The 27085-nt window shown below is 32.2% G+C and overlaps 2 protein-coding genes across 4 annotated transcripts; one reads left to right on the forward strand and one right to left on the reverse strand.

The window, feature by feature from the left end:
• Window positions 1-4000: 4000 nt before the first annotated feature.
• LOC127805764 (uncharacterized) lies at window positions 4001-5333 on the reverse strand. The gene has a single exon (XM_052342529.1). It carries the CDS (start codon window positions 5220-5222, stop codon window positions 4236-4238), a length of 987 nt encoding a protein of 328 aa, XP_052198489.1. The 5' UTR covers window positions 5223-5333; the 3' UTR covers window positions 4001-4235.
• A 7218-nt stretch (window positions 5334-12551) lies between these two features.
• LOC127805846 (uncharacterized) lies at window positions 12552-14705 on the forward strand. Of its 3 annotated transcripts, none has more exons than XM_052342650.1 (2): window positions 12552-12803; window positions 12957-14705. In XM_052342650.1, exons 1-2 carry the CDS (start codon window positions 12629-12631, stop codon window positions 14027-14029), a joined length of 1248 nt encoding a protein of 415 aa, XP_052198610.1. In that variant the 5' UTR covers window positions 12552-12628; the 3' UTR covers window positions 14030-14705. The 3 variants fall into 3 exon arrangements, with proteins under 3 accessions (XP_052198610.1, XP_052198611.1, XP_052198612.1); XM_052342651.1 differs by having other exon boundaries at window positions 12656-12803; window positions 12877-14694; XM_052342652.1 differs by having other exon boundaries at window positions 12657-12803; window positions 12937-14697.
• Window positions 14706-27085: the final 12380 nt, after the last annotated feature.

Genomic DNA, 27085 nt, shown 5'->3' on the forward strand with positions numbered 1-27085 from the left:
TTTGCATTAAATACAGTATAATCAATGGGCGAATAAAGCATAACCATATCTATAATAAATAAATTATAAGCTCTCAAATAACATAATAATTAATTCAAATAAAAGATAATAATGAATAAATTCATCGTTATTTGTTTGCCAGCAAAAGAAATTTCAATAAAATAAAAGATATTTGGAGGTTGCCATTTTGGTACATTATTTTTTGGTACATTTGGGTCTAAATTTATCCTTTAGGTTTGAACCTAAGAAATAGAAGAATCAAGGGTATTATTGGAAATGGCAGATTTTCAAATGACATTATTTAAAAACCTTCTATCCCAATGCAATTAACATAGGCTCATCATAAAAATAATTCAATCTTTTGTGAATTCCTAATTTTATACAATCCTTTAATTTTGACAATTTAGTTTAAATTAACTCGATTGAATATAACTTTATCTATTGATTTAAAAAATATATATTCATACTTAACATGTCAGGTATTATATAGTAATACTATTAATTATACGTGCATATAAATAAAAAATATATATATAACTTTTTACATACAATCTGTTTATTTTTTTATTTATGTATATATATATATAAATATTATTATTATATAACATTTAACATGTCAAGTTAATATAAATACACTTCTTTTAAATTAATTTTATATATTTAAAAAAACTATACCCAAATAAACTAATTTAGATCAAAATTTAAAAAATTAAATAAAATTATAAATTCACGAAAATGATTGAATTATTTTGATGATTACCCCTTTACATAGAGAAAAACATACAATGTACAGGCTGATTGGTTGTGGTTGTCTCCATATGTTTGCTAATCTGATTTCAGTGTGGACACATTTCCACCAAAATACATGTTCTTTTTTAACATTAATAAAAGAGTCATCCACCTAAGGGGGAACAATATTCTTGAATAAATGAGCTCCAATAGCTATAATTTAACTGTAACAGAACTCAGTCAGGTACCATTACCAACAATAGCTTTGTATATCTGCGATTAAGTCCCAACAGCATCAGATATGTATACTCTAAAACGCTCTTCCATGAATGTAAGCATATATTCTTGGGTATTGTTATTCGTTTCAACGATACCCTAGGCTGCGAGACTCCTTGCTTTGTAAGAGTTGAAATATGATTGCATTTGTGTGCAAGTACTAAAATATAAAAGAAACCATATTTTCCAAAAACCTAGGTTAATTGGCTGGCTGCATCATACATCCACTTTACAGCCTATACCGGTGCGACCTAACCCTACTCAACAGGGATTAAGGCTCTACAAGTTGCAGGCCTTGCAAAGGCTGCATTGTTCTGAGTACATGGTGCAATACACACCCTTCTAGCCCATGAATTGAACAAGAACGATGCCAATTGCATCTCTTACCTCCATCTTAGTTTTTTTCTTTTTTCCTGTAAATTCCTCCATCTTAGTCCAGCAAATGTATCAAGCAAGACTCCTTAAGCCTATGGCAACGGGTTAAAGCAAGATTCCTTATGCCTGTATAAATTGCCTCAACCCCTTGTGGCAACAGGCTCTAATCTTGCATTATAACCTGATTTCACTATTAGCTTCTCTTTTCTTGCCATTATTTTGGATCCTACACAGTCTATTCTAGCCCTAGGGCTAGACACTCTTACCTCCTCATTTCCTTTTGTTGCCTTGGTTCTCTCCCTCCACATCTCATCTTAAGGAGCTTTGAGTGTCTGTGTAACTACCATTACTTACCAGGCATGCTAACATAAAATCCCAGCACTCATGTTGCTACTTAGTCAATGCTAATTGTACTTAACAGCTTAAGACAGCAATACTATATTGAAGTCAATATATATGGATGTATATCCAGTTATTTAGATCTTTCTTTGGCATATTAAGTTTTAGATTGATTCAGAATAAGGCCGGTAGAGAGCTTGGTTTCATTTTCTAATCAAGAACCTGAAATATACGTAATCCCACTGCCACATTTCAAAGAACTTATCCAGTTCCTGTGCAATTTCAAAAATATAAATTGGTATCACAACATCATAATTGTTAAGACAGAAATAAAGTTATTCTTGGTGAAGGGTTAGAGCTTTTACACGAACCACTTTGTTATAAGCACATGCTCAGTTCTCAAAATCCCACTTGGAATAGATTATAACCATTTCAATTTTCATCTACCAGATCATTCAGGATAAAATCAAGGTAACCATATTAGCAGTTACTACTTAACACAGGAAAGTTTTAAGAACCTATATCTCCATAATAATAATGAAACACACTAAGACAAACTATATATTACACAGCAAAACACTGACTCACCAAGTCCACTGGAAGACTAATCACATGACAGGCCACTAACCTCAAAATTCATTAACCTTGGATGAGAAACATGAGACAAAGACCATTGCATCCGCGAAAAGGCAAGCTAACAGTTACAAGAAAACTTGTAACTTCCAAAGCCGACTCCTAAGGCAAAGTTGCTACAAGTAACTGTATTTGAGGCACATCATATACCATTGTTAGGTACAATGCCTAAACCCACCAGTCTCTCCAAACAATTAGACGCATAAATGAAACTACTAGAGCTAGTTCTTGGGTCATTTCACATGAACCCAGCCAAGTCACCAAAAAGAAATTAGATGCATGATAGAGCAAGTTCTGGGGTAATTCCATATGAACCCAGCAGAGTCCAAAAAAAGGGAAGAAGAGGAGGGAGAAGAAGAAGACAAGCAGACACTCTCATCCCCTTTACCAACAGCTCCACCACACCATAACAGATGTCCATGTTGGTTGGACAACTACAATTGAATGCGCCGTACCCAATCAGGCCAATCCATTTCTAAATGAACTATGACCAGCACCAAAATAATTGAAAGCACAAACAAAATCCAATAAAATGATTTGAATTGGAACTGATCTCAAACATCAAAATTTCAACAGCTTTCGACACCAACCCAGTAAAAGCTCAAAAGCACCACAAACCAAAATCACCACAAGTTGGGAGGGACAAAGGGGGAAATGAATTAACAAGCAATTTGATAAAAAACCATGGTTGGTAATGAAGGATCAAAAAAGCATAAACAACAACGAGAGCTAGGTCTTTCAGAGAGTTGTTCAAGGTGGAGATGAAGTGTTGTACTTGTGGGTGTGGTTCAACTGCTGAAGACACTTCAGGGTGCTCCTTTTCAATTTCAAAGAAGTAGGTTCAAAGGATTGGTAAATGATGTGAGTTAAAGAAAGTAGGAAGTAGGATGATGGAGAGTACAATTGATGAGCGGTAGGCCTCCATAATTTGATCAGGCTGAAAGGGGATCTTAAAGAAGCTGAGGTCGAGGGGAGTCAAGAGTGTGCGTGGGCACATGTGTGTGTGTGAAGAGACAGAGTCATGGAATGGAACATGAAATATTCACTCCTTGTTTGGAAGAGTAGGGGATGAAAAGTAATGTCAAGTATTTACAGAAAAAAAAAAAAAGAAGAGAAAAGAAATGTAAAGTAATCAAAAATACATTCTCCTTATTCAGGAGAGTTATGAAAATGAAGAATAGAAGAAAATTAAACAACAATTGATGATTAATACCCTCTTAATGATAAGGTAGTGTTTTGTTAATGGGACATTGAAGAGAATGGACGGGAAGTGAATTCATCAATTTCCATTTCAGCCCATTACTGCTATCTTTTCCAAATGGGGAGATACCCTTCCATCCATTTCCATTCCACCCCCTCCCAAACACACCTTTAGGCATCATATGAATAATGGCCACACAAAACAATATAACCACAAATAGAGGATATCGGGTGATCTAGAATCCATATAGTTGACTGTACCTAGTGGGACTAAGACTTCATACATTGGTAGTGGTATTTGGAAACACATATTGGTAGCAAAAACAAAATAAATCACAATGACTGAGACGCATGTAAAAAATGAGGCCAATTCAAAACCTTGAAGTTTGTACCACAAAGCGGATTTGGTACCTGAAATGCTTCCTTAAAACTAAATAGGCTCATTCAAGAACTGATCAATACTGCCACAATCATTTCATTCCTCTAAAACCAAAGGAGAAAATCAAATTACACATACATTATATAAAAGCATTTCTAAGCTTTGATGAAACTACTGTCCACATCCACCGAATGTTGTATGTTATGCACAAAGATTAACAAACTACAATACACAAAGATACATCCACCCGTCAAAAGCGACAGGTAAGATTAGTCAGAAACAGGCCACTGACCTCACAAACCTATCAAGCTTGGGCAACAAAGACAACATGAGGGACCTTGGCATCATCGAAGGGCAAGCTAACATACTCACGAGCGAACTCTTCAGCAATTTCCCAAGCCAATTCCCCATTTAAAGCTTTGCAATACATATACAGCACTGTATTGGCGGCCACATTATAAAGCATAAACAAAGTCAGGAAACTCGAGCCCGCCACGGTCTGCAGAACGAAATTCAAACACTTCCACACATCCTCAAAGCTACCAGAGCTAGGAGTCGAGTTAATCCACACAGAAAATCCAATCAGAACCCCGAAAAGTAACAGCAAATAAAACGAGACCCTTCTCATCCCCTTTACCAAGTAACTGCTCCGGCGTAGCGGCTCGAACCCCCATTTCGACTCCACCACCGCGACCACAGGCGCCAGCGCCCAATTCACTTGCAGATGGACCAACACCAAGACCAAAGCCACCAAAACCACCACGCAGAAGATGATGAAATATTTAGAATCCAAAACATTATGAAACCCAAGAAGCTCAAGCCCCTTGGCGACCAACCCTAGGAAAAGCCCAAAAGCAGAGCAGACGAGGAGCTCCACGATTTGCGAAGCGAACGCCGTGAGAAGGAGCGGGAGGAACGAGTTGATCATCGATTTGAGGGCGGCGGCGAGCCTGACGGGCCGGCCGTAGAACCCATGGAAGGTGCTGTAGGTGATGGTGGAGACGGCGGAGAGGGAGAGGACGACGACGAAGAGGAGGTAGAGGAGAGGAAAGAGGATCGACGGAAAAGAGCCAGCGGCGGCTCCACGGAGCAGGGAATTGACGTGGTACGGCTTCGACTGGTGGGAGAGAGTGGTTTGGAGGGTAGGGAAGATGATGAGGGAGAAAGCGAGGGGCAGGAGGAAGAAGACGGATAGGGCCAGGAAGTGCCGAGAGTGGGCGCTTATTATGCGCTTCGATTCGGAGAGCACTCCGACGAGGTTCAGAGACTGGCCGAAGGGAGTTGCCGCCATGGATTCAAGCACAGTTTGCAGAGATAGAGAGACAGAGAGAGAGAGATGTCTGGATGGAAATGGTGAGTCGGCGAACGGTGACACAAGAGGAAGCTTGATCAATTATACTCTATTTTTTTTATTTGGCGTGCTTTCCCAACATTTAAAGAATAATAATGATAAATTTGCGTGGAAAGAGACCACTCGACCACCGGATCAAGTTTCCATCAGCACTCGCCAGATTCAGTTATGAATCAATTAAATTATTTTAATTAAATAAATTAATTTTTTTTTAAAACAAATTAAAGATGCTTAAATTAAAAAAATCAAATCGATCCTAAAATTTAATAAAAATAATGTCATTTTTAATATTTTAGTTAGTTTAATTATTTTAATTGTTTTTAATATCAAAATTAAATTAAACCAAAATAAAAATAGTAAAATTTATATTTTCCAACCGAAAGTTTCGTTGTCTCCTTTTCTTGTTCCATTAATAAAAAAAGTAACTAGTGGCGCTACTCTACGTGAAATAGTCAATTTTTCACTATTTTTATTATTTTTTTCTTTTTTTAGTAAAATGGTCATTTTAACAATTTTTGTTAAATTATATTTATTATTATTCTCTTACTACAAATATTGTTATTGGATAAAGAATCATGCTAGATGTACAACCATTTTGTACATCTTGGACTACATAAGAGGGTATTATGACCAAAATACCTTACACCTCACTTGCGCTTCACGCGCCTTTATGCGCCTCATGAAGAATATTTTTGTCATTGATACACCTTTATATAGCCCAAGATATATACAAAACTATACCAATAGTATTTTCCTTGGACAAATGTTTAGTTGGGCCGCGTCAATGCCGTTCAATTATGACTCGAGGAGCAATCTCTATGTTATAAGAAAATAAGATTGTGTTTTATGAATAATTTAAATGTTTAGTTTTGTGGTAAGCATCTAATCTCATGAATGATATTAAATTTTATTTTTATACCAAATATACTTAAAAGTGAGACATCTAAACTTTTGATAATATTCATGTATTTATATTGAGCCAATTTGCTCATATTAATTAAATTTTAATAATTAATAAAAATATTTTTATAATATAAATATTTTCTCTTATTCATGAAAAAAGTAAATTTATTTTGAATTAAAAGATAATTATTTTTAAACATATTTTCTTGTTTTAATCATTTATGTCTCAAAAACTTATATTTGAATTTTTAACTTTTGAATTAAATGAGAATTATTTTAAAACATATTTTCTCTTACTCATACAAAAAATAAATTTATTTTGAATTAAAGCAGATTGCTTTGAAACAAGTTTTCTAATTTTAATCATTTATGTCTCAAAACCTTATATTTAAATTTTCAAATCTTGATTTATCATACAAAAAGTAAATTTATTTTAAATTAAAAGTGAGACATATTTTCTTATTGTTTGAGAAAGTTTAAATATTTTTTGAATTTCAAACTTTATATTAACCCTTTTATTTAATAGCTAAGATGCTTATAAATACCTTCTCAAACTCATTTTTTGAACATTCAAATACTTGCATTGCATATCCAAAACACTCAAAAGCTCTCGAGTAAAACACCCAAGCAATCCGAGACTCTCAAAGCATTATTGTACATCCACTGAAGAGCCACAAAGCAATAAGAGAAAAGTTCTTCAAGTCTTCTACGACAAATCTAAACTTCTCCATTTGATATTATAAATTGATTTATTTATTTAAATATTATTATTTTGTATAATTTATTTTTAATTGCTTATTTGTGTCAAAATGTGGACAAATTATTTATAAACATTTAAATTATTATTGAGGATTGTATAGGTTTCCTAGATTCGTTAAAATCTAAATGAATCTAGTTTCTAAGGTAAGTTAAAGCAGAAAATTTTGGCATAGTAGTTGCTTAGAACCCGTTATAATATAGATGTGTATCTAGTTTTCAATGTAAGTTAGTGTGAAAATCTTTGTTAAATTATTTTAGTGGAACTCCATTTGTGGTTAGACATTGGGAGAGTAAATTAGGTGTATGTGAAGACATTGAACCATTATAAATTGCCTTGTGCCTCATTGTATTTATTTTTATTATATCTTGTGGCTTATATTTATTATTAATCTCAAATATAATTTATTATATTTATCAAATATATTTTTCAATAAAATCTTTAATCAATAATATTTATTAAAATTAAGAAAAAATTTATTCATTCAATTCACCCCTCTTGAGTCGTTATTTCCTAAGCAACCAACATGTTATATTTTATATTATATTAATATAAATATATAATATATCAACACATAAATATCATTAAAAAATTATAAAAACATTTAAAAATAAGTCATTTTCTCTCTTCTTGTTAGGAAAAGGGATTTAAGCAATTATAGAAAGTGGCCTCCAAGTCTTTTTCTTTCATTTTCTTGGCTCCCAAAACATATCCTCTAAGGTAGACACAAGTCGAAATTCAAGATTTATTCTTTAATACAGACACAAGTAATTACACAATTTTATACGAAAATAGAATTAAACTCAGGATCTCGTAATATTTTAAGATTCCGAACACATGAAACGAACCATCTAATGTTACCTCCAATTTTTTTTTTTTTTTCAAACTACTACAGATTTTCATTAGAATAGTTTTGAATGAATAAAAATTTATTCAAGTTTTTGTAAAAGAGTGTGTTTTATTTATATTTATATTTTAGAAATTCATAATAAAATTCATTCAAGTTCAAATCTTTAGATTTGTGGACCCGACTTGAACTAATTAATATATATATATATTTATAAATTAAAAATATATCATATAAACGTATAATCATTCAATGTTATTTGATATATTTTGTGAAATTATTGGTTATTTCTTGTGAGTTACTTGTTACTGTTTAACAAACTGCTAACTACTTTGTAGAGTGTGTAGTTGATTTTGTTTATTAAGCATTGGTATTATTGTTAAGTATTGATATTATTGTTTTCAAGATTTATATAATTTTTTTTAGATTAATAGATTATATGTAATTGAAATTAAAAATCGAGTCGAGCCAAACCAAATTAATCCGACTCTTAGCGAGTTGGGGTTGGTTTGATTTTGTATATTAATTAGTTTAATTTTGGGTCTAATTTTATGGAGCCAATTGAGATTTGAGTTAGTATTAAATTCAAATCAATTTGATTCATGGAGACTCTTTAAAGGTCTTTTACAAATGAAATAAAGAGTGGTTATAGGTGTATAGGTAATTTGACGATTTACGATCGATGTTGCTTTCTAACCGAGGATGTTCTTGGAATGTCTTCTCTTATAGGGACTTTCGCCGCTTGATTCCATAATTTTCAACCGAAAATGTTCTTCATTTTATTTGTGATTCTCATTGCACAAGGGAAGTGTTGGGTTTTGGCCATAACCAACTCTTTCGTGGGTAGACTAGGGATTGGCAAATTATACTCCAATGTTTGTTTACATTGGGGTATCATTTGCCCAAGACCCCTCTAGCAAAGGTTCAAACGCCCTTTGAGGTGGATATTTGTAAATTAAAGTGCCATCGGAGGCATCTTGATAGATAAATGCTTGGTTTTAATCAAATTACAATCCTTCTTTATATGGTCACTTTTTTATTACAATTATCTTAATTTTAAATAATAATTATATTTTTCAAACGATTTTACTATTACACCAATAATCATTTATTTAAGATTTTATTTAAAAAATTAAAAAATAAATTATAACTATCAAATGTCACCTCATGAATTTTTATTTAATTTTTGTAACATATATGTAGCATGAACTAAATTTCTATCGATTATATGTACAACATAAATTATTCTTAAAGAAATATACAAATAACTCGCTCTTAATCTATGGATCGTAGATAATTAGGAAAAAAAATTGTCTACAGACCCTAGATTATATTTATAAACAAATATTAAAAAAATAACTCAAACTACAAATAAATATTAAAATAAAATGTAATTGTTTTTTATAAATAAAATAAAATTTTGAATTACTTTTATTTTAATATCATCTTATACTTTGCCAAAGAAATGGACAATCTTTGCTTTTGAATATTCATATTGAGAATGTTGAGTGGTAGTTTACATTTTTGTTTCCATTTCAAAGTAATTTGGAAATGCTACTTAGACACTAAATTTAATATTTGTAGTGATATTTTGTGATGTGTCATAAGAAAATATTGTTGAACTATCACCTAAATTTCAAGAATATTTATGTCAAATCACTAAAAATAAATAAACAATAAACGAAAACATACATGTATCAATTATTATGATAGATCAAAACGAGCATTTTGATCTTATAATTAATACATAGTTTCTTTAAAATTTTTCTATTGATAAGAATGCAGAGATATTAAAAACTAACTATCAATTGAGGACCATAACTCATATATAACTGCTTTTAGCAATTAACAATTTTTAATATTTTCAAATTGACCTCTCATTAATTTAGAAATGCAACTTATGTCTTTACATATTAATCTCATGATAGTTTAATACCCAATAGTCCAAATATTAAACTTTACAAATCACTTTTAAATTGTTAAACTTTAAGATAGCATTACATATTTAAAAATACATTTATGACCATATATGTTGAATCATTTATTTTCAACAAATATAAAAAAAACTCAAAACAATTTTTGGGGGCTACAAATAAAAATTGAAATTGTTAGACTCCAAGAAAAAATGGTCTCCCAGAGACCACGAACACACTTCTACGGGACATTGTCAAACTTTGAGAGAAAAAACATTTCAGAGGTCAAGAACACGTGTTTCCCATAGACAATCCCAAAAATCAGTGGTCAAAAATAGGTATTTTGAAGAATTTTTGTCTCCCAAAATTTGTAAGATGTCGTTTAAATTTTCCCTTTATCTTGGTGGGTTCCTAAACAAAGCATAAATTAGATAACTCTAACATTTGAAAATATTTTTGAGAGTTTTATTAAAATGATATATATTATCCGTAAAAATTTTAATTATAATGAATTTCAAAGTGTTAAAATAAATATTATTCATAAAAATTCTAATCATAATAGATATTGAAAAGCTCCATACTCCTCTATAAATAGATAAACTTTCATTTCAAAATAGATATGCATCTGATACTAGTTTTAATATGATATTTAAGTATTTAGTATATAATTTAAGTATCAGAGTATTTGCGCAAATAATGGCTTATGCCTTCTGATCATTATTTTTCTTGTAGAGTTGAACTTGCTTGACAACGACGTTTTCAGTTAATAAATTTATTATTGTGTTCGAGTGATAATACTTTGCATTTATATTTTATATTTATTTTAAATTATATTAATATAAATATATAGGATACCAATACAAAATGCCAAACAAATTATTAAACTTAATTATATATAAAATATCTTTAATGTATATTGTTTAAAAATTAAAAATTAAATATATTAATAATATTTAAGTAATAATTAATTTTTAAATTAATTTTATCACTACACTAAAACACATTTTATTTAAAATTTACCTACAAAAATTAAAATATAAATTGTTATTGTCAAATACCAATCGATAAACTTTTATTTAAATTTGTGTATATTCGCATAGCACGAGCCACCTTATAATATAAATTTACTTGGTTTATGTAATTTATAAATTAAACAACAGAAATATTATTTGTCTATGAAATTTGTACACTTTATTATATTTTTTATAGCAACGAAATTAATAGTATTTCTTCAAAAAATTATCAAAAAGTATAAACATTTTTATGAACAATCTCTATGTACAAATTAACTACCGATTAAATAATGGATCACAAACCCTTTAAATTTTAAAATGTGATTAATTAGTTCATAAATTTTTTAAAATTAATCACGATATCTCTCAAATACCAATGTTGAGGAAGTGTTATAATAAGTTTAGGAGATCAATTTTGAAAAGTTTTAAAACTAACATGGCGAATTTTAAAATTCAATAAATGTGTTAGTTAAATGACAAAATTTTGAACCATGTTATTCGTACTCTTTAAATTATAGAAAATGCCACACACATGTTAAAATGACAAGATACCTTTATGTTCTTTGCAAATTTACTTTCCTCACCGAGCGACCCATGTCGCCTGCTCTTTAGTCTCTCCTTCTTTCTCATGGTCGCCTCTAGCAATCACCTCTCATTTCGCATGCCGACCTTTGCTAAGAAAATGGGGAGATAGTAGATGGCTATTGCATTGTTGGGTAAAAGTAAAAAGATGAAGAACAAGGAAGAGCTCTATAATTTTGCAAAATGAACGATTATATTTTTGTCATTTTAATTGCATTGTGTAGTTTAAGGAATATTAATAGTATTTTTTCAAAATATTAGAACATGTGATAAATATTATTAAAAAGAATACTAATGGTGATATTGACCAAAAAAAAAATAAATAAATTCATATAACACCCTTGAAGTTTATCATAATTGTAATAAGTACTTTTGATGTTTGGAAAAATATAGTGAATACGTTTAAAATTTAATATTATGTTACAATTTCCCTTTTATATTTAAATATTTTTTCTCTATTTCTTTTTTATTTAATTATTACTCTTACCAAATCTTTTATTTATTTATCTCTATTTTTTATTTTGGTCAGCAGCAGCAACAACGACATTTTAAATTATAGATCTGGATGATCATTTTAGATTTGTAATGATTTGACTATACTTTAAATCTGGATAATCATCATAAATATAAAATTATTTAAATAGTAGCAACAATAACGAGTAACAATGAAGACAACAACTCTTTATGCATGTAAATGCGAGCTTATAATGGATTATCCGTAATAAATCTAGATAGTTTTGGTTAATCATTATTCTAGATTTGGGCAATAATTCAAGATTGAAATAATTTAAATCATGGGGTGATAAAATGATTTGGTAATGAAAATTTGACACAGACAATGGTGATGTAAGTCTTTTTCTTTATCTCTCTTTTATAGAATGATGATTCATTGGGCCAAATTGGGTTTATTACAGTGATTATGGGCTTGTCATCATTATTTATCTTTTTATCTATAAAAAATTTAGGTTTATCGTTTTATTTTTTATTTTTTTGGAATAGCTTTCGATAGTCCATAGTCATTGGTTATTTTTTAATTTTAATCTTTAAATCAAGGGAGAGGGAAGAGAGATGAATTGTAAAATGGTTATTTATTTATTTTTAATAGTAGGGGTGACTATTGTTATTTCACAAACATTAAGATTTTTTTTACAATTTCACCAAATTTAAAAGGGTTTCTTTGCAATTAACTCAAATAAATAAAAATGCCCTAAAATACGCTGGTGCATGCTTCTGGTTCTGGTAGCGCTGTATCAGGCAGGTGACGTCGCATATACGTCGCATGATTTGCACAGTGATATCATAGGCGATAAAGGGAAAGCCCCAAGCCCGCTATGATCCTGCGCAGACGTCCATTCTCCGCTGCCTCTCTCTCTCGCCATTGGCTTTGGCGACTCTTCAGCACTCCTATTCTTTCCCCAATCTCCGGCGCGAGGCCTCTCTCACAAGCGCCTTCCGGCACGCCAAGACACGCTTTCACGTTTCCAGATCCAATCTGTATCCATGGAGGTATGTGTTGTGCCTTGCAATGTATTGGCTACTGATATGATTGTCTATACCAATGAGTATTTCATGCTACTAGGGCTTTCCTTGTGAAAAACGTGGCTTGGCGACATGAATTAAGGGGTTTGGTTGATACTAGGTGATCTGATTGAATTTCAGTGCCGATAGAAACAATGGAGGTTTCTGCCGGAATTAGTCCTAGAAAGCAGAAGCACGATGATCCGGATCTTCGAAAATCTGAAATCAAGTCTTCGGATCACGGTGCTGTGTCCGATCATCAGTTTCCATCAACGAGTGCCTTGGAGATTTTGAGGGAAACGGTTAGGGTTCTTCGGTTCAATTTGACTGGATTCATGGGTATAGCCGCTTTGCTTATATGTCCTGTATCCGCTGTTCTTTTATCAAACATGTTGGTTGATCATTCCGTTGTCAAGAGACTGACTATAAGGCTATTGTTGGTGGCCAAGGCCAGTGGATTCCCTCTCAAGCCTTTTATCAAACAGTCGTGCCAAAAGTTTTCTGAGATGGTTATCTCTTCCGCAATGTGCTTCCCCTTGTACATCACATTGTCTCTGTTGTCAAAAGCTGCGGTTGTTTACTCTGTGGATTGTACTTATTCAAGGAAAACGTTCAGCGCATCCAAATTCTATCTAATTGTTACTAAGATTTGGAGACGGCTTGTTTTGACGTATTTGTGGACCTGTATGGTGATTACTGGTTGCCTCACTCTGTTTCTTGTTCTCCTTGTAGCTGTGAGCAGCTTCTTTTCTATACTTGGGTTTGCTTCTGACCTAATTGTGTATCCTGCGCTGATGGTGGGGTTTGTTTTCTCCATCGTTTTTGCAAATGCTATCATAATTTGTAACATTGCTATTGTAATCTGTGTACTGGAAGATGTTTCTGGGCCCCAGGCATTGTTGAGGGCTAGTTTACTGATTAGGGGCCAGACTCAGGTGGGTTTGTTGATATTTCTTGGATCAACAATTGGCATGGCTTTTGTGGAGGGGTTGTTTGAGCATAGAGTGAAAACATTGAGCTATGGAGATGGGTCCTCAAGGATATGGGAAGGACCCCTCTTGGTGCTTATGTATTCATTTGTTGTGCTTATCGATTCCATGATGAGTGTGGTTTTCTACTTTAGTTGTAGATCTTATAGCATGGAAGCTCTAAATGGAGAAAGTCAATCGATATTAGAAGCCATGACCATTTCCTCTGGAACTAATATTCAGTGACATGTATATGATCTGGAAAGCTTTTTACTGAGTAGATGAGAAAAAGCTAGGTGCTGCAATGAGGATGTCACCCCGGTGTTACCAATCTTGCATTCTTGAGCACATGTAAGGGGCAGTATATCAGAGAACCTTCCCAACCGACAGGAAGATAACCTTACTTGGCTCTCAACTCTTCATTGGATATATGATTAAAAAAGTTGATCTTCAGTGATGAATAAACATGGGGACCTCTGGAGGTTGACATTTGACAGCCTGGTAACTCCAATATTGTTGAAGTAATTGTATTCCTTTAAGGAGAAAACTGGACATTATAGTTGAATACCCTATATTTCTTGTTTCCCTTCATACTTAATTCAAAATTTTTGAAGTCCTTATGATGTTGTTACATATCTTGAACATATGGAATGGCATTCAACATTTGGGCTCTACAGCTTCGAAAGCCAACCAGCTTGCGTGTAGTTTAAAAAATGAAATTACTTTTTATTTTGTAGAAGAGCTCCTAGTATGAGTTTGAGAGTTGGAAATATTATTCATGGAGAAAAGTTAACTTGTGTTGATATTTTAGGTGTTTGGGACAATAGTGGTGTACATGGACTTGCTTTTCTAGCAGCTTGTTTATCTTAAACAAATTATTCTAATTTATGTATTTATTCATGATTAAATAGATCCAGTTTATGAGCTGCTTCATGTTCCACTATTTGTGTTTGGATGAACTCAATTGATTTACTTAGCAGAAAACAAAAAAACTTAATTGATTTGAAGGGAAAATATAAAAAATTCATATCCTGCGAGTTGATATGAGAAGATATACCTGGCTGCCTCCAGTACATAGGTCAAGCAATTAAGATATTTATCCATCAAATTCTGTTGGTGCATGCTGAAAGATGGATCTACCGTAGTTGACATTTCTTGTACCTTTGGAAAATAGACTGATTTGCTAGATTCATGCCATCACAAAATAAAGGTGGAAAATTCTCACTGACATCCCTGTTGAGTGATGAGGGTTGTGCACTTGGGATTAGAGGATGCATGCACATATCATGGGATTTGACAAAAATGTGCCCTTCCATAAGTTGATGCATGCCAGATTTAGGAATAATATCCTTTAAAAAACGATTTTATTTGGATTATGGATCTATTTGTCCTGGAGTTCTATATGTGTATAATTTTAGTTTGTGAAGAAGGCTTGACTGAAGGTTGCCTTTGTCCATGTTGCAAAATACATTACACAAATGGTTGTATTAGAATGTAACAATGTATTGGAACATCCATAGAAAAAATATCAAGAGCCTATTGTCAACAGTAAAAGATCAGATCTTGTCCTTATTCTCGGACAAGATCAAATCAGTGATTGATTGATTGATATCAGTTTTTATGTTTCCTAAAACAGAATGTATCTTCTAGATTTGCTGCTGTATCTTTATGTTATTAGTTGTATCTTTCTAGTAGTTGTATTCCAAATTTGTGTAAGTTTCCAAAGGTATATTTGGAAGCATTATTATTAGGAACTTCCTAATCTGTGAAGGAAGTTTGTATATATTTGATTCAACCCGTCAAAGGTGAATAAGATTTATAGAAAACCTTTCTTTCCCACATCTTTCTTGACACATATTCATGTAATAATCGCCATACCTTGTGTGAGGATGCAATTATATTTGTTATCATAATTCTTGACATGTTTAAGAAGAGCTTTGAACTTGATGATTGTGGAACCTTTCATCAGAAACTAGTGGCTTGACGGTTAGACACCACATTCATTCATATAATTTGGACATTGATATAACTTTATAAGGTTGGAGTTGTAGGGTCCATTTCCGAATATTCGAAAGAAGGTCCTTACATAGATGATATAGAACAAAACTGAACTCAAGTAACAACTCATTTCATTTCTAGCAGCGGAAATTAAATTAAGATTCAATTACATTCCCAATATCTCATAACTCTAGGCTCGACAGCCATACAAAATGATAAGAGGCTCAAATGCTAATAACATAATAAATTCTCATTATTGCAAACCTCACCAAATCACTAACTAGGATCTTTAAAGTTAGGATGTGTCTCCGTACACCACTATCCCTGGGCTGTAGTTCTACTGGACTTGCTCCCAATAACATTCTTTCTTTCACCTGAAATGGCAAAGAAGATCAAGTGAGCCACAAGGCTCAGCAAGTTCGAGAAACAATAAACGATATATAGGATCCAAGAACACGATGACTCCAAGAAGAGTAATCAAGGACTCCACAATTATATACAAGATTCATAATTCATGAATTTATCAATTCAACTTAATATATCACGTCACCATGTATCACTGTGCAAATGTGCATAAAATTCCAATATCATTATCAATTCTCATAGGCTCGCAAGCCATCAATCAATACATGCAAGAGTGCATCATTTCATTATCAATATCAAATTTTCCCAGCTCTCAAGCCATAAATCGATGCATGCGAAAGTGCATAAATTCCATAGAATCTCACAAATAAATATGAAGCTAACCTGCCGGGCTATGGCCACCTCGTCCCGTGCCAGGTGCTTTAGGGTACCTTTTCTCCCTCCACGCAAAATAATAGGTGCGCAAAACATATATATATGAAACATGTACATGTATGCATCATGTATGCATTTGCCAACCACATGTATTTAAATTCTTGTTTCTGCGATATTCATGCTGTTAACATCACTTACCCATATCGGGTATTTTTCCATCATCAGATAAATTCAACATATCTTACTTCATAATGTTTATCACATTCAAGATGTAATTTACAACACAAGAATACTTCTGTGAGAGATGCTATTTAATATTAAAACTCGATTCACCAGCTGAGGAGTATTATAATTTAATAACTATTTTTTTTTTCCATCATAAGATTGTTGTGATTTCATTTAACTAGTAATAGTATGCATTTGTACTCATATCTTAATTTCATGATTTGTCCCCATGCAATTAAAATACCACACCATGCGAGTTTGATCATTGGCAAGCTAGTATTGATCTTTTACACAAACAGTGGGTGTTTAAGTTGATGACCATATTCTGAGAATTATTTAAAAGGAATTTCACTAAGGCATCTCATAATTTGGACATATTTGGGATAATTTAAAATAGATAAATTGTGCATTCAATACACTTACCATGGTCACACTTGTGTATTCTTATTTACCATCAGATTCGGCTTGATTTGCTAAAATGGTTTATAGCTTAAGGCAATTTGATTTCCAGAAGATGACCATGCTAAGTTATTATTTAATAGGTATATATATATGAGCATGTTGATAAAGTTCATTTGAATTTAGAGTGTGGTATTCAGAGGCCAGCAAAGGTATTTGGATTTAAGGCATGGTATTCAAATACAGTTAGGGTTATTCGTATGATTATAAGATACATATGCAAGGGGTTTCAAATGAAACAGTGAGGCAATTCGAATGACGTATATAAATATAGGTGGGTATGATTTGAATAGTTCAAGAGGCATTCGGATGAGTTATATGTATATATGTAGATCAATTCGAATAGGTTCTGAGGGTATCATTCGGATAAGTCAAGGGCATTCAAATGGGACAGCTGAAATTCGAATGGATCTTTAGGATTAAGGGCACACCATTCGAATGGCAGCCCAACCATTCGAATGGGCTTATGATATATATATATATATATATGCGATTCAAACAGTTGCAAGATTTTCAGATTTATTTTATCCAAGATTGACGGGGCCATTACAGACTCAATTCAAATCCAAATAACGCGGGTAATATATCAAAACGAAGCCTAGGATGTCTAGTTTACAACCCAAGAAACGGATCTTAATTTCGAGGTGGGAACATAAATTTATAGGCCAAAGAACACTATGTGGTCAGATTACACGAACAGAAAGTTACGAATTTCATGACAGAAATTAATCGGGTTGTTACGGGCTCAAAACATAACCAAATCATTCGAATAATATATCAAATCGAAGCCTATGAAGTCTAGTTTCCAACGCATCAAACAGATCTTAAATCGGATATCATCACAGGAAGATATACCAAAAAGAGTGAAGTATGGTCAGAACTGCTACAACAAATCACAAGTTTGAAAGGCACATTTGAATGACTTCTAACACATTCGAATGATAGAGAAATTCATTCAAATGAGGGAACTGTTGCATTCGAATGTTAGGCAAAAATCAGAGCAATTTGAACAGTAAATCATGAAATTCATTCGAATGAGGGAGGAACTCATTCAAATCTCATTCGAATGAGATTATTCTGGACAGATTCGACATTGATTGGTAATCAGGGCATAACTTTCTCATCTGAGCTCCGATTGAGCTGATTCAAGATGCTATGGAAAGTCAAGAAAAATATCTACAACTTTTGTGTTTTGAGATTTAAGACATACATGTTTGATCAAGGTCAAAAGCAGGATCAAAGTTTCTTTCATTGCAATTTGTCCAGATATGGCTATCCTTAAGTGTAGCATTCGATGGGTTTTATATATATTTAGATGAGGCTATGCACATTCTTTTATCTTTATACAAACTCACTCGGATGAAACACACACTCTTCCAGATGTTACTCACATGACTTCTCAAGAATCATCCGAATAAGATACACGTGTATATATATATATATACATATAATACACTGTTCCTTCAAATGTAGAACGAAGAAAGTTCATCATCCTTTTCTAGCTATATAAATGCCATTCACGAAAGAAACTTGGGATGATTCAAACCCCAAAGAGACATTAATGAGACCGTGAGAGAAAAAGTAGAGAATCCAAAGACAACAACAAAGGGGCATCACATACAGCAACCAACATTTATATATATATATATAAGCATATATAATCCCTCACAGTGACTAAATTAAAAAGGCTGAGATGGGGACTCGCATGAGAACAAGAAATAACAAGAGAACTTGCACTAAAAATAAAGGGTGAGTGCAAGAAGAACTTGCCTGGTAAATGGAGAATCCTCTGTTGAAGCTCCTGATGCAACTAACAGTGGGAGAAAAAGATGAAGGACTATGAAAAATGTTGAATAAGAAGAGGTAAATGAAGAATGAGAAATGGCATGTGAAAAAAACTGGACGTTGGCAGGTTACATGGAAGAGGAAAGCTTCAAGCACAACAGAGGGGAAAAAGGAGAGGGTTGCAGGTTTGCATGCTGCATCCTCGTGGAATTACTTGATTGCCCCTCACTTTTTCAATAGTCAAAAGAAAGACCAAGGGCACTATTGATATTTGATGGCCAATTTATTTTATTATGATTTTCCTTAAAAAATTTCAAATCTCATTTCTCAATTGGGCTTAGCCCATGCTATGGGCCATTCCATGGCCCAACTCACTAACCCAAACAAATTATCATAATCCAAGCCCATTCAATATGATTAAAATTTCAAACAATCTCAATGGCCCAATCTACTTGGACTCTCCCCACATTTTTGGATTCCATTTAGATGGACTACTAAATTCTTATTTCCACTTACACTTTATTTCAAAAAATATATATATATATATATTTTCAATCCTCAATTAATTAAAGCAAAAAAAAAATTTGAGCCCATAATAAATTACTCAAAAACGCCTAGACCCCCTAATGGGTCGTTACAGGAGTGGCTTTAAACTCCAGTTGTACTTGTCATTTCATCGGTTTATATAATAGACTGTTAAGTTGAATTATTTGTTTCTTCTATATGTAATTATGTACCCATAGATGCCAAGTGAGGATCAGAACCTCTTTTGTGTGAATAAACCACCAAACTAGACTTGTATTGTATTAAAAAACACAAGCATCACTATCTTGATTTCACTGTCTGAAATTTTACATGTAGGATTATAGTTGGAGCATGTATTCAACCATCAACTTCATGAGAAATATAAGTTTGATAGAAAAGTTATGGAACGATGTAAGATTAGCAATTTGATGAGGTAGGTCTTGATTTCTGGATGATCTTAAATTCTACATGTTGGATTACCATAGAATGAACATGTATTCAACAGTCAGTCTTCTGTGGAATATAAGTTTGAAATGAAAGCTTTGCATGGTGCATAAATGGAAACTTTCACCTAAAACTTCTCAAAACAATTGCATGGTCCTTCATATCTTTCTTACTTCAAAAAATAAATATGCTAGTGTGTTTGCTACCTGTAATAAAAAAGAGAATGGCAACTTGTTCCACAGGACATCAATCCTGAAGTTCCATACTTCCTCATCATGTTTTCGACTTATTTGACCAAATTAAGCTAGCAGTTACATGGTGACATTGTTCTACACCTCTAAGATTCTGGAAGGAGATGAGTTTGTTTGGTGAGAGCAGCAATTTGTTATTTTTAAGTCTCTGGTTGCCTATGGCAATCAGATTTTTGCATCGTGATATATGCAGGCGTAAGGATACAAATATACAGACAGCTGGGATTGGCTAGGCCCCATGGTTGAAGATTCCATTTTTAGCTGTTCACTACTAGAGCCAATTGCATTTATCTTGGGAGTTAACGGCCTTGCACTACTTGGCCTTCTCCATGTCTATGTCTGTGTGATTGTGTGTCTCTACATCAGCATATTGCAACGTTGCAACAACCCAAAATGGATATATTGTGAAGAAGGGTGGCAACAAAATTTCCCTTGGAGAAGTCAATTCAAAGATATCTCGTGAAATTTGTACATTAAAATGAATTACTTTTTTTTCCCAATTCAAACTGTTTTTATTTGTACTTTGGGGTGCATTCATCTCAAAGGAGAATAAATTTGTTCACATATGAAACTTCTACCATTTGTCTAGAATTTATGTTGTTTGATCCAATGAGTTTTACATTGATTGTCTACTACCAATGCTATCGTTCTCCTTTATTGGGGCTTAGGACCTGTAAATAGGAATTCACAGGCAGAGTTTGCCATCTTTTCTGTATCATTCCAAGTTTATTGGATGTTCCTGAAGGGTTGATATGTTGTGATATGCTTCTACCATCTAAATATGTTGCTTGGTAAGTAAATTTATGCGTATCACCAATCCGGTTATATTGTTATAAATTTGTATTTAGATTGCTAGTTTCAAGATTTAAGGCTCGTTATATTACAGCCAATTGCAAGCATATGACTGTCATGGTTTAATGCATGGATTCTGCTTGATTGTTATTGTTTTTCCCCCTCGCATTGAATATGAGTATGCTAACATTGTTTAGTTGTTTCCTGAATTGGAAAGCCCAAAATCATTTAGGTTTTATGCATTCAAATTAATAATTAATTCATTTCAACCACCTATGGGAGTAAACTCATAGTTTTCGTGTTATATTTTATTACATGCAATCAGTTTTTGTCTATTGCAGATCTTATACCTGAATATCGACCACCGGTAACTAGATTTGGAAAACGTGAATTGGTATAGTTTGGCCCTTATGTGCCAAAGGGTATGGAAATGCTATATGATCTCCCATTTCACACCTTGGAAAACACTGTTCTTATAGAGATAAAACATCTTCTTAACCCAAAATGGCAGGAGAGAAGACATTGTCCATTTATTGAGGGTACTCTTGTGCAACCTGTAAAGAACTATCATTCGAACCTGTTCTATTTACTAGGTGCAACTTTGCCTTACCAAGCCTTAATCCTACTATGCATGATATCAAGCCTTAAGTACTGCCAATAATTTTTATTTATAGTCTCATCTTCTATATAACCCTTGTAACTCATATCTTTTGTAACTCATCATATTTAAGAGACCATTGAGTTGTGAAAAAATGGCATTAGTTTTCTAGAAAATTACTCTACATAAAATGGAAAATTATAAATCTTGTCCAAATAGAAAAGTTATCCAAATAGAAAAATTAAGATGGTGTTCTCTTCGTGTTTCAATTTTGAGTTTTGAGTTTTGAAATCATTTTCGATTTTGTGTTTTGAGTGTTTGTTTTGAAATTTTTGAAAACTCGTTCTTTTGGTTATTCTGAAAAATTATTTCTCAAAACCGAAAACTAGAAAACACATTTATTTTGAAATTTTAAAAATGATTTCTTTTTATTATTATGATATTTAATTGAATGAATTTGATTGAAAGTAAATTATAAACATTTATTAGGAAATTATAAATTTGGTTCAAATACATTAAATTATAAAATAAAATACAAGAAAATAAAATAAAAAATAAAAATCTTAAAAATATTATTTAAAAAATTAATACAAAAAAATCATATTACATATGAAAATAAAATAAAACAAACAAAATCAAATAACACACAAAAAAAAAAAAAAAATCAGGGAGGGGAGCCACACCCATCTTCTTCCTTCTCTTCCTCACCCACATTAGGGTTTACTGTGCATCCTTGCGCCGCGACCGCCGCCTCTTTCTTTCACCGTCGGTGCCTCTATTTCTCCTCATCATTGTTGATCGCCCCATTTCCTTCCTCACCCATCACCGCGGCAGCTCGATTTTCTTTCTAAACAACAACCACGAAGGCTGTTGTTCGAAAGGAAATGGGGGAGGAGACCAACGCCATGGCCGAGAAGAGAGGAGAGAGAGACAGAGAAGAGATGCGAGACTAGGGAGGGGGGGTTGGATCTGTTTTTGCCATGGCGAGAGTGAGAAGAGATGCGAGACTGGGGAGGGGTGTTCGGATCTGGTTCCGCCATGGCGAGAAGAGATGAGAGAAAGTGAGAAGAGATGTGAGACTGGGGAGGGGGGGTCGGATCTGGTTCTGCCATGGCGAGAAGAGAGGAGAGAGAGAGACAGAGAGTGAGAAGAGATGCGAGACTGTGTTGGGGGGGGGGGAGGCGCTGTGTGTATTTTCCGCGTTTTGGTTTTTCTTGTGTGTTTTCACAGTAAACGTCCAAAACAACAAAATGTTGTTTTGGGTTTTCTTCACAAATTTTTTCTTTGTTTTGAAAAATGTGTTTTTGAAAATAGAAAAGAGAACCCGTTTTCAGTGTTTTGAAAAACTGAAAACTCAAAACGAGTTGAAAACAACAAAGAGAACATGGCCTAAGATTTTGAAAATGTGGTTTTCCAGAATTGAACTAAACTTGGAAAACACCTACAATGAGTTTCTAAGGTTGCGATCTCTTTACTGTTTTCAAGTCATTTTTAGTTTTCAATTTTTTAAAATAATGAAAACGCGTTCTCTTTACTGTTTTTAAAAATGCATTTTTGAAATAAAAAAAAAAATGTAAAGAAAACTCAAAACAACAAAAAGTTATTTTGAGTGTTTTCATCAAAAATAAACTCAAAGCTCAAAATATATTTATTTATTCATATTTTATTATTGTAATGAAAAAATATTATAAAATTCATTAATTTTAATATATATATATTTTTAATAATATATTAACATTAAATATTTATAATTTACTTAATAATCAAATTTATTGAATAAAATATTATTAAAATAATATCTTCAAAATTTCAAAGAGAACGCGTTTTCTAATTTTCTGTTTTGAAAAATAGTTTTTCAAAATGATAAAGAGAACGCGTTTTTAATTTTCTAAAAACAGACTATCAAAACAGAAAACTGAAAATGAATTCAAAACTCAAAATTAAAAATTGAAAAGTAAAGAGAACGCACCCTAAGTTTTCCTTATTAATTTGGAGATTTGAAAAACATGGTTTTCCAAGAACTTTCCCTAAATCATTTCGATCTCGTTCTCTAAGTTGCCCAAAAGAAATTAAAACAACTCTATCTTTTTTGAACATATATTCCAATTTTCTAGATTGGAAATTAGTTTTTTGTATATCTAACAATTGAACTCGTTTTTCAAAATTTCTACAGAAAATGAAAACAGGAGATTTTGTAAAAAAATTGGAAATTGAAAACTACAAATCATTTTCTACAACTAAACAATGCCTAGGAGTCTTCTGCTAATTTTTTCTTGCTCTTTCTCTACTTCTTTTACTAAGTACTTATCCCATTCCATCCATCTACTCTCTTGACAAGAATCTCAAACAGTATTCTTCTCACACGACCAAACCAACTTAACCATCTCTTACACATCTTGTCTTCAAAAGGGTTACTTTGACCTTATTGTGAATAGTTTATTTTCTAATTTTATCTTTTCTTGTATGGATACACATCCATCTTAAGATCCCCGTCTCCACTATGCTCATATTATGCAAAATGATGGTATTTTACTGTCCAATATTCTGTGTCCAATTTTTGGTGCAGCATGACACTATGAAGGGATAGGCCCCAAGTCTTTATTGCTTACTGACAATAAAATCACAAAGCTTTTGCTCCTTCTCTGTATTGCAGGTGACAGAAGGCCTCCCTCTCAAAGATCGTATAAAGAGAAGTGTCTATGTACCAAAAAAAAAAAAAGAAGCTGTCTTTAGGAGGTAAGGTTTATTGTTATTTCAAAGTTTAATTTATATTTAGAACTTCCATATGCTCTCTATCTCAATAGTGCTAATCTTTTCTCTTATTATTCTACGGAGTTTGAATCAGTTAACCTTCAAATGAGTAACAATGGGGTGGATACTCCTTCTTCTCTTTGTATATTCTTTTTTTCTGTTTCTTAATTTTTGATCACTGCAGAGCCTTGGCTTGTAGCTGCAGAGTGAATGACGGATTATTCATGCTTGTGTTTTTCCTATACTGCGGTTACAGACTTACAGTGACATAGTTGGTGTTCCATTGAAAGTTCTGAGTGGGTTGGCTAGTTTGAATGACACAATTCAAAGAAAGAAAAAGAAAGAACTACTTTTTATGGTGAAAATTTATTAGATAGAAGCATTGTTGTTAAAATCCCGATTTTATGCGTACGATTTTACGATTCGAAGACTTCCAAACGATTCAAATCCCATGTAAAATCCAATTTGGGATAAAATCCTATAAAATCTTGATTTTACATGTACGATTTTACGATTTTACGCTTCAGAGATCCCCAAACGATTTTACGATTCAAAGACCTCTATTGATTTAAGTTGTAATTTAGAGGATGCTTCCAACGTCTCAATGTCACATAGCATCTGACATTGGAACTTATGCAATGAATTGTTATATTTTGCCTCTAAATTGGAACTTGATTTAACATTGATTACATAAATTCCAATGTCACATAGCATCTAACATTAATTGCATAAGTTCTAATTTACTTGATTTAAATTATAATTTTTACTTGATTTAACATTGATTGCATAAGTAAATCAAGACAAACAAGTAATTAATTAATGGACCACCCAACCCCAAATTGGGATATTACTTGATTTAATCAATGTTAAATCAAGAAAAAATTACAATCTAAATCTAATGGAAGACATTGGAAGCATACTCTAAAGAATTTTAAACTATATTTTACCTCTAAATTACCTATATTTTGCCTCTAAATTGCCTATACCAACTTGCTAGTTTTTGAGCTATATTTGGGAAGTATCATTTTTTGAATTATAATAAGGAATAATCAAGTTATTAAATAATATTAATTCATTTTCTACAAAATTATATTATTATAAACATATATTTACAAAAATTAAAGGGTATTTTTAATTATCTCTAAAATCTTACGATTTTACGATTCGATTTTACGATCCGATTTTATGGACCCTTTGTCGATCCCACTTAAAATCTCGATTTTAACAACCTTGGATAGAAGGGGTGTGTTGATTCAGTTTGCATTTGGCATTTACTCTTTTGGTGCATATATATACAGATGTATTGGACAGTCAATTGGATAGTCTTCTTGCACAATTTTGTAAGTTGCAAGAATCTCTGGTTTCCATTCTTTTTGGCCTTTCATGCTTGTAAGTGCATGGTTTATTCTCGCCTGAACTCTGAAGAAACACCAATTTGGTAAAACCTCTTAGTTTTGCTAAGTTGAGTGCATTTGGATTGAATACTGTTTACAGCTGTGATGCTACCATATCTACAGTGTTTACGGCTTTGCTATTGTAAGCCACCTATTTCCAATGGAAGTAGCTAGATTCCTTATAGTATATTTTCTAGAACAAGTGTTGCGTTAGATAGTTGACATCAGTTGAAAAATCGTTAGATTTTTTAATATGAATTCTACACAAACTTTTCAGTGCTAAAACTTATATGGTCGATTCCTCTCTTCTAGGAAATAGCTTGGGATGGCTTCTATTTTTAGCTTTAAATAGCATTTGGTTATTTATTTTTCCTAGAATAAGTGTTGTGTTAGATATTCGACTTCAATTGAGAAATCGTTAGATTTTTCAACATGAATTCTACATAAACATTTCAATGCTAAAATTTATACCAACCATCTGGTCTCTTAGGAAATAGCTTGGGATGGCTTCTATTTTTAGTTTTTTGTTCTTTGTTTTCATTTTTTTAGAAACAAAGATTAGAAATAGCATTTGGTTATTTATTTTGTTAGAACAGGGTGTTGTGTTAGATAGTCGACATCAATTGAGTAATTGTTAAATTTTTTAATATGAATTCTATGCAAATATTTGAATGCTAAAATTTATAAGATCGATCTGTCTCCTAGGAAATAGATTGGGATGGCTTCTATTTTTAGGTTTTTGTTCTTTGTTTTCATTTTTTTATTATTTTAGAAACAAAGATTGGAAATAGCATTTGGTTATTTATTTTTGTTTCAAAAAATGAAGACAACAAATTCTTTTTATGGATCTGACATAATAAATATATAAATGTGTGAAATGATCCGAGAAATAGTTGAGAAATAATCTTAGAAATATTTGAATTTTAGTCGCAATTGTTTTTATATGATTTATGACAACAAATTGTGAAAAAATTCAAATGGGCATTAACATTGATGAATGAATTTATATTTTTGAATTAATTTAATTTTTATATTTTCATTTTTTTTATATGATAACTTAAATTTTTCGTTATTTCAATTATATTCTTATATTTATAATTTTTTAATTTATTTATTTTAATATATAAAAAAATAAAATGAGATAAGTTAATTTAATTTTTTTTATATATTAAAATATATGTGTTAAATTGAGTTGAAAATGCAAATATAGGGGTGTGATCAAAATAACAAAAATTTTGAGTTATTATTAAAAAAATGTTAAAATATAAATATTAAATTAACTCAAAAATACAGATATAAAAGTGTAATCGAAATAACATGAGCAAAAATATAAATTTAATTA

This window comes from Diospyros lotus, chromosome 7 (genome assembly GCF_014633365.1).
Source record: "Diospyros lotus cultivar Yz01 chromosome 7, ASM1463336v1, whole genome shotgun sequence".
Taxonomy (NCBI): Eukaryota; Viridiplantae; Streptophyta; class Magnoliopsida; order Ericales; family Ebenaceae; genus Diospyros; species Diospyros lotus.

Coding starts and splice junctions, on each gene's coding strand:
- LOC127805764 (XM_052342529.1), bottom strand. CDS start 5,222: ATGGCGGCAACTCCCTTCGGCCAGTCTCTGAACCTCGTCGGAGTGCTC.
- LOC127805846 (XM_052342650.1), top strand. CDS start 12,629: ATGATCCTGCGCAGACGTCCATTCTCCGCTGCCTCTCTCTCTCGCCAT. Junction 12,804..12,956: donor TCCAATCTGTATCCATGGAG/GTATGTGTTGTG, acceptor ATTGAATTTCAG/TGCCGATAGAAACAATGGAG.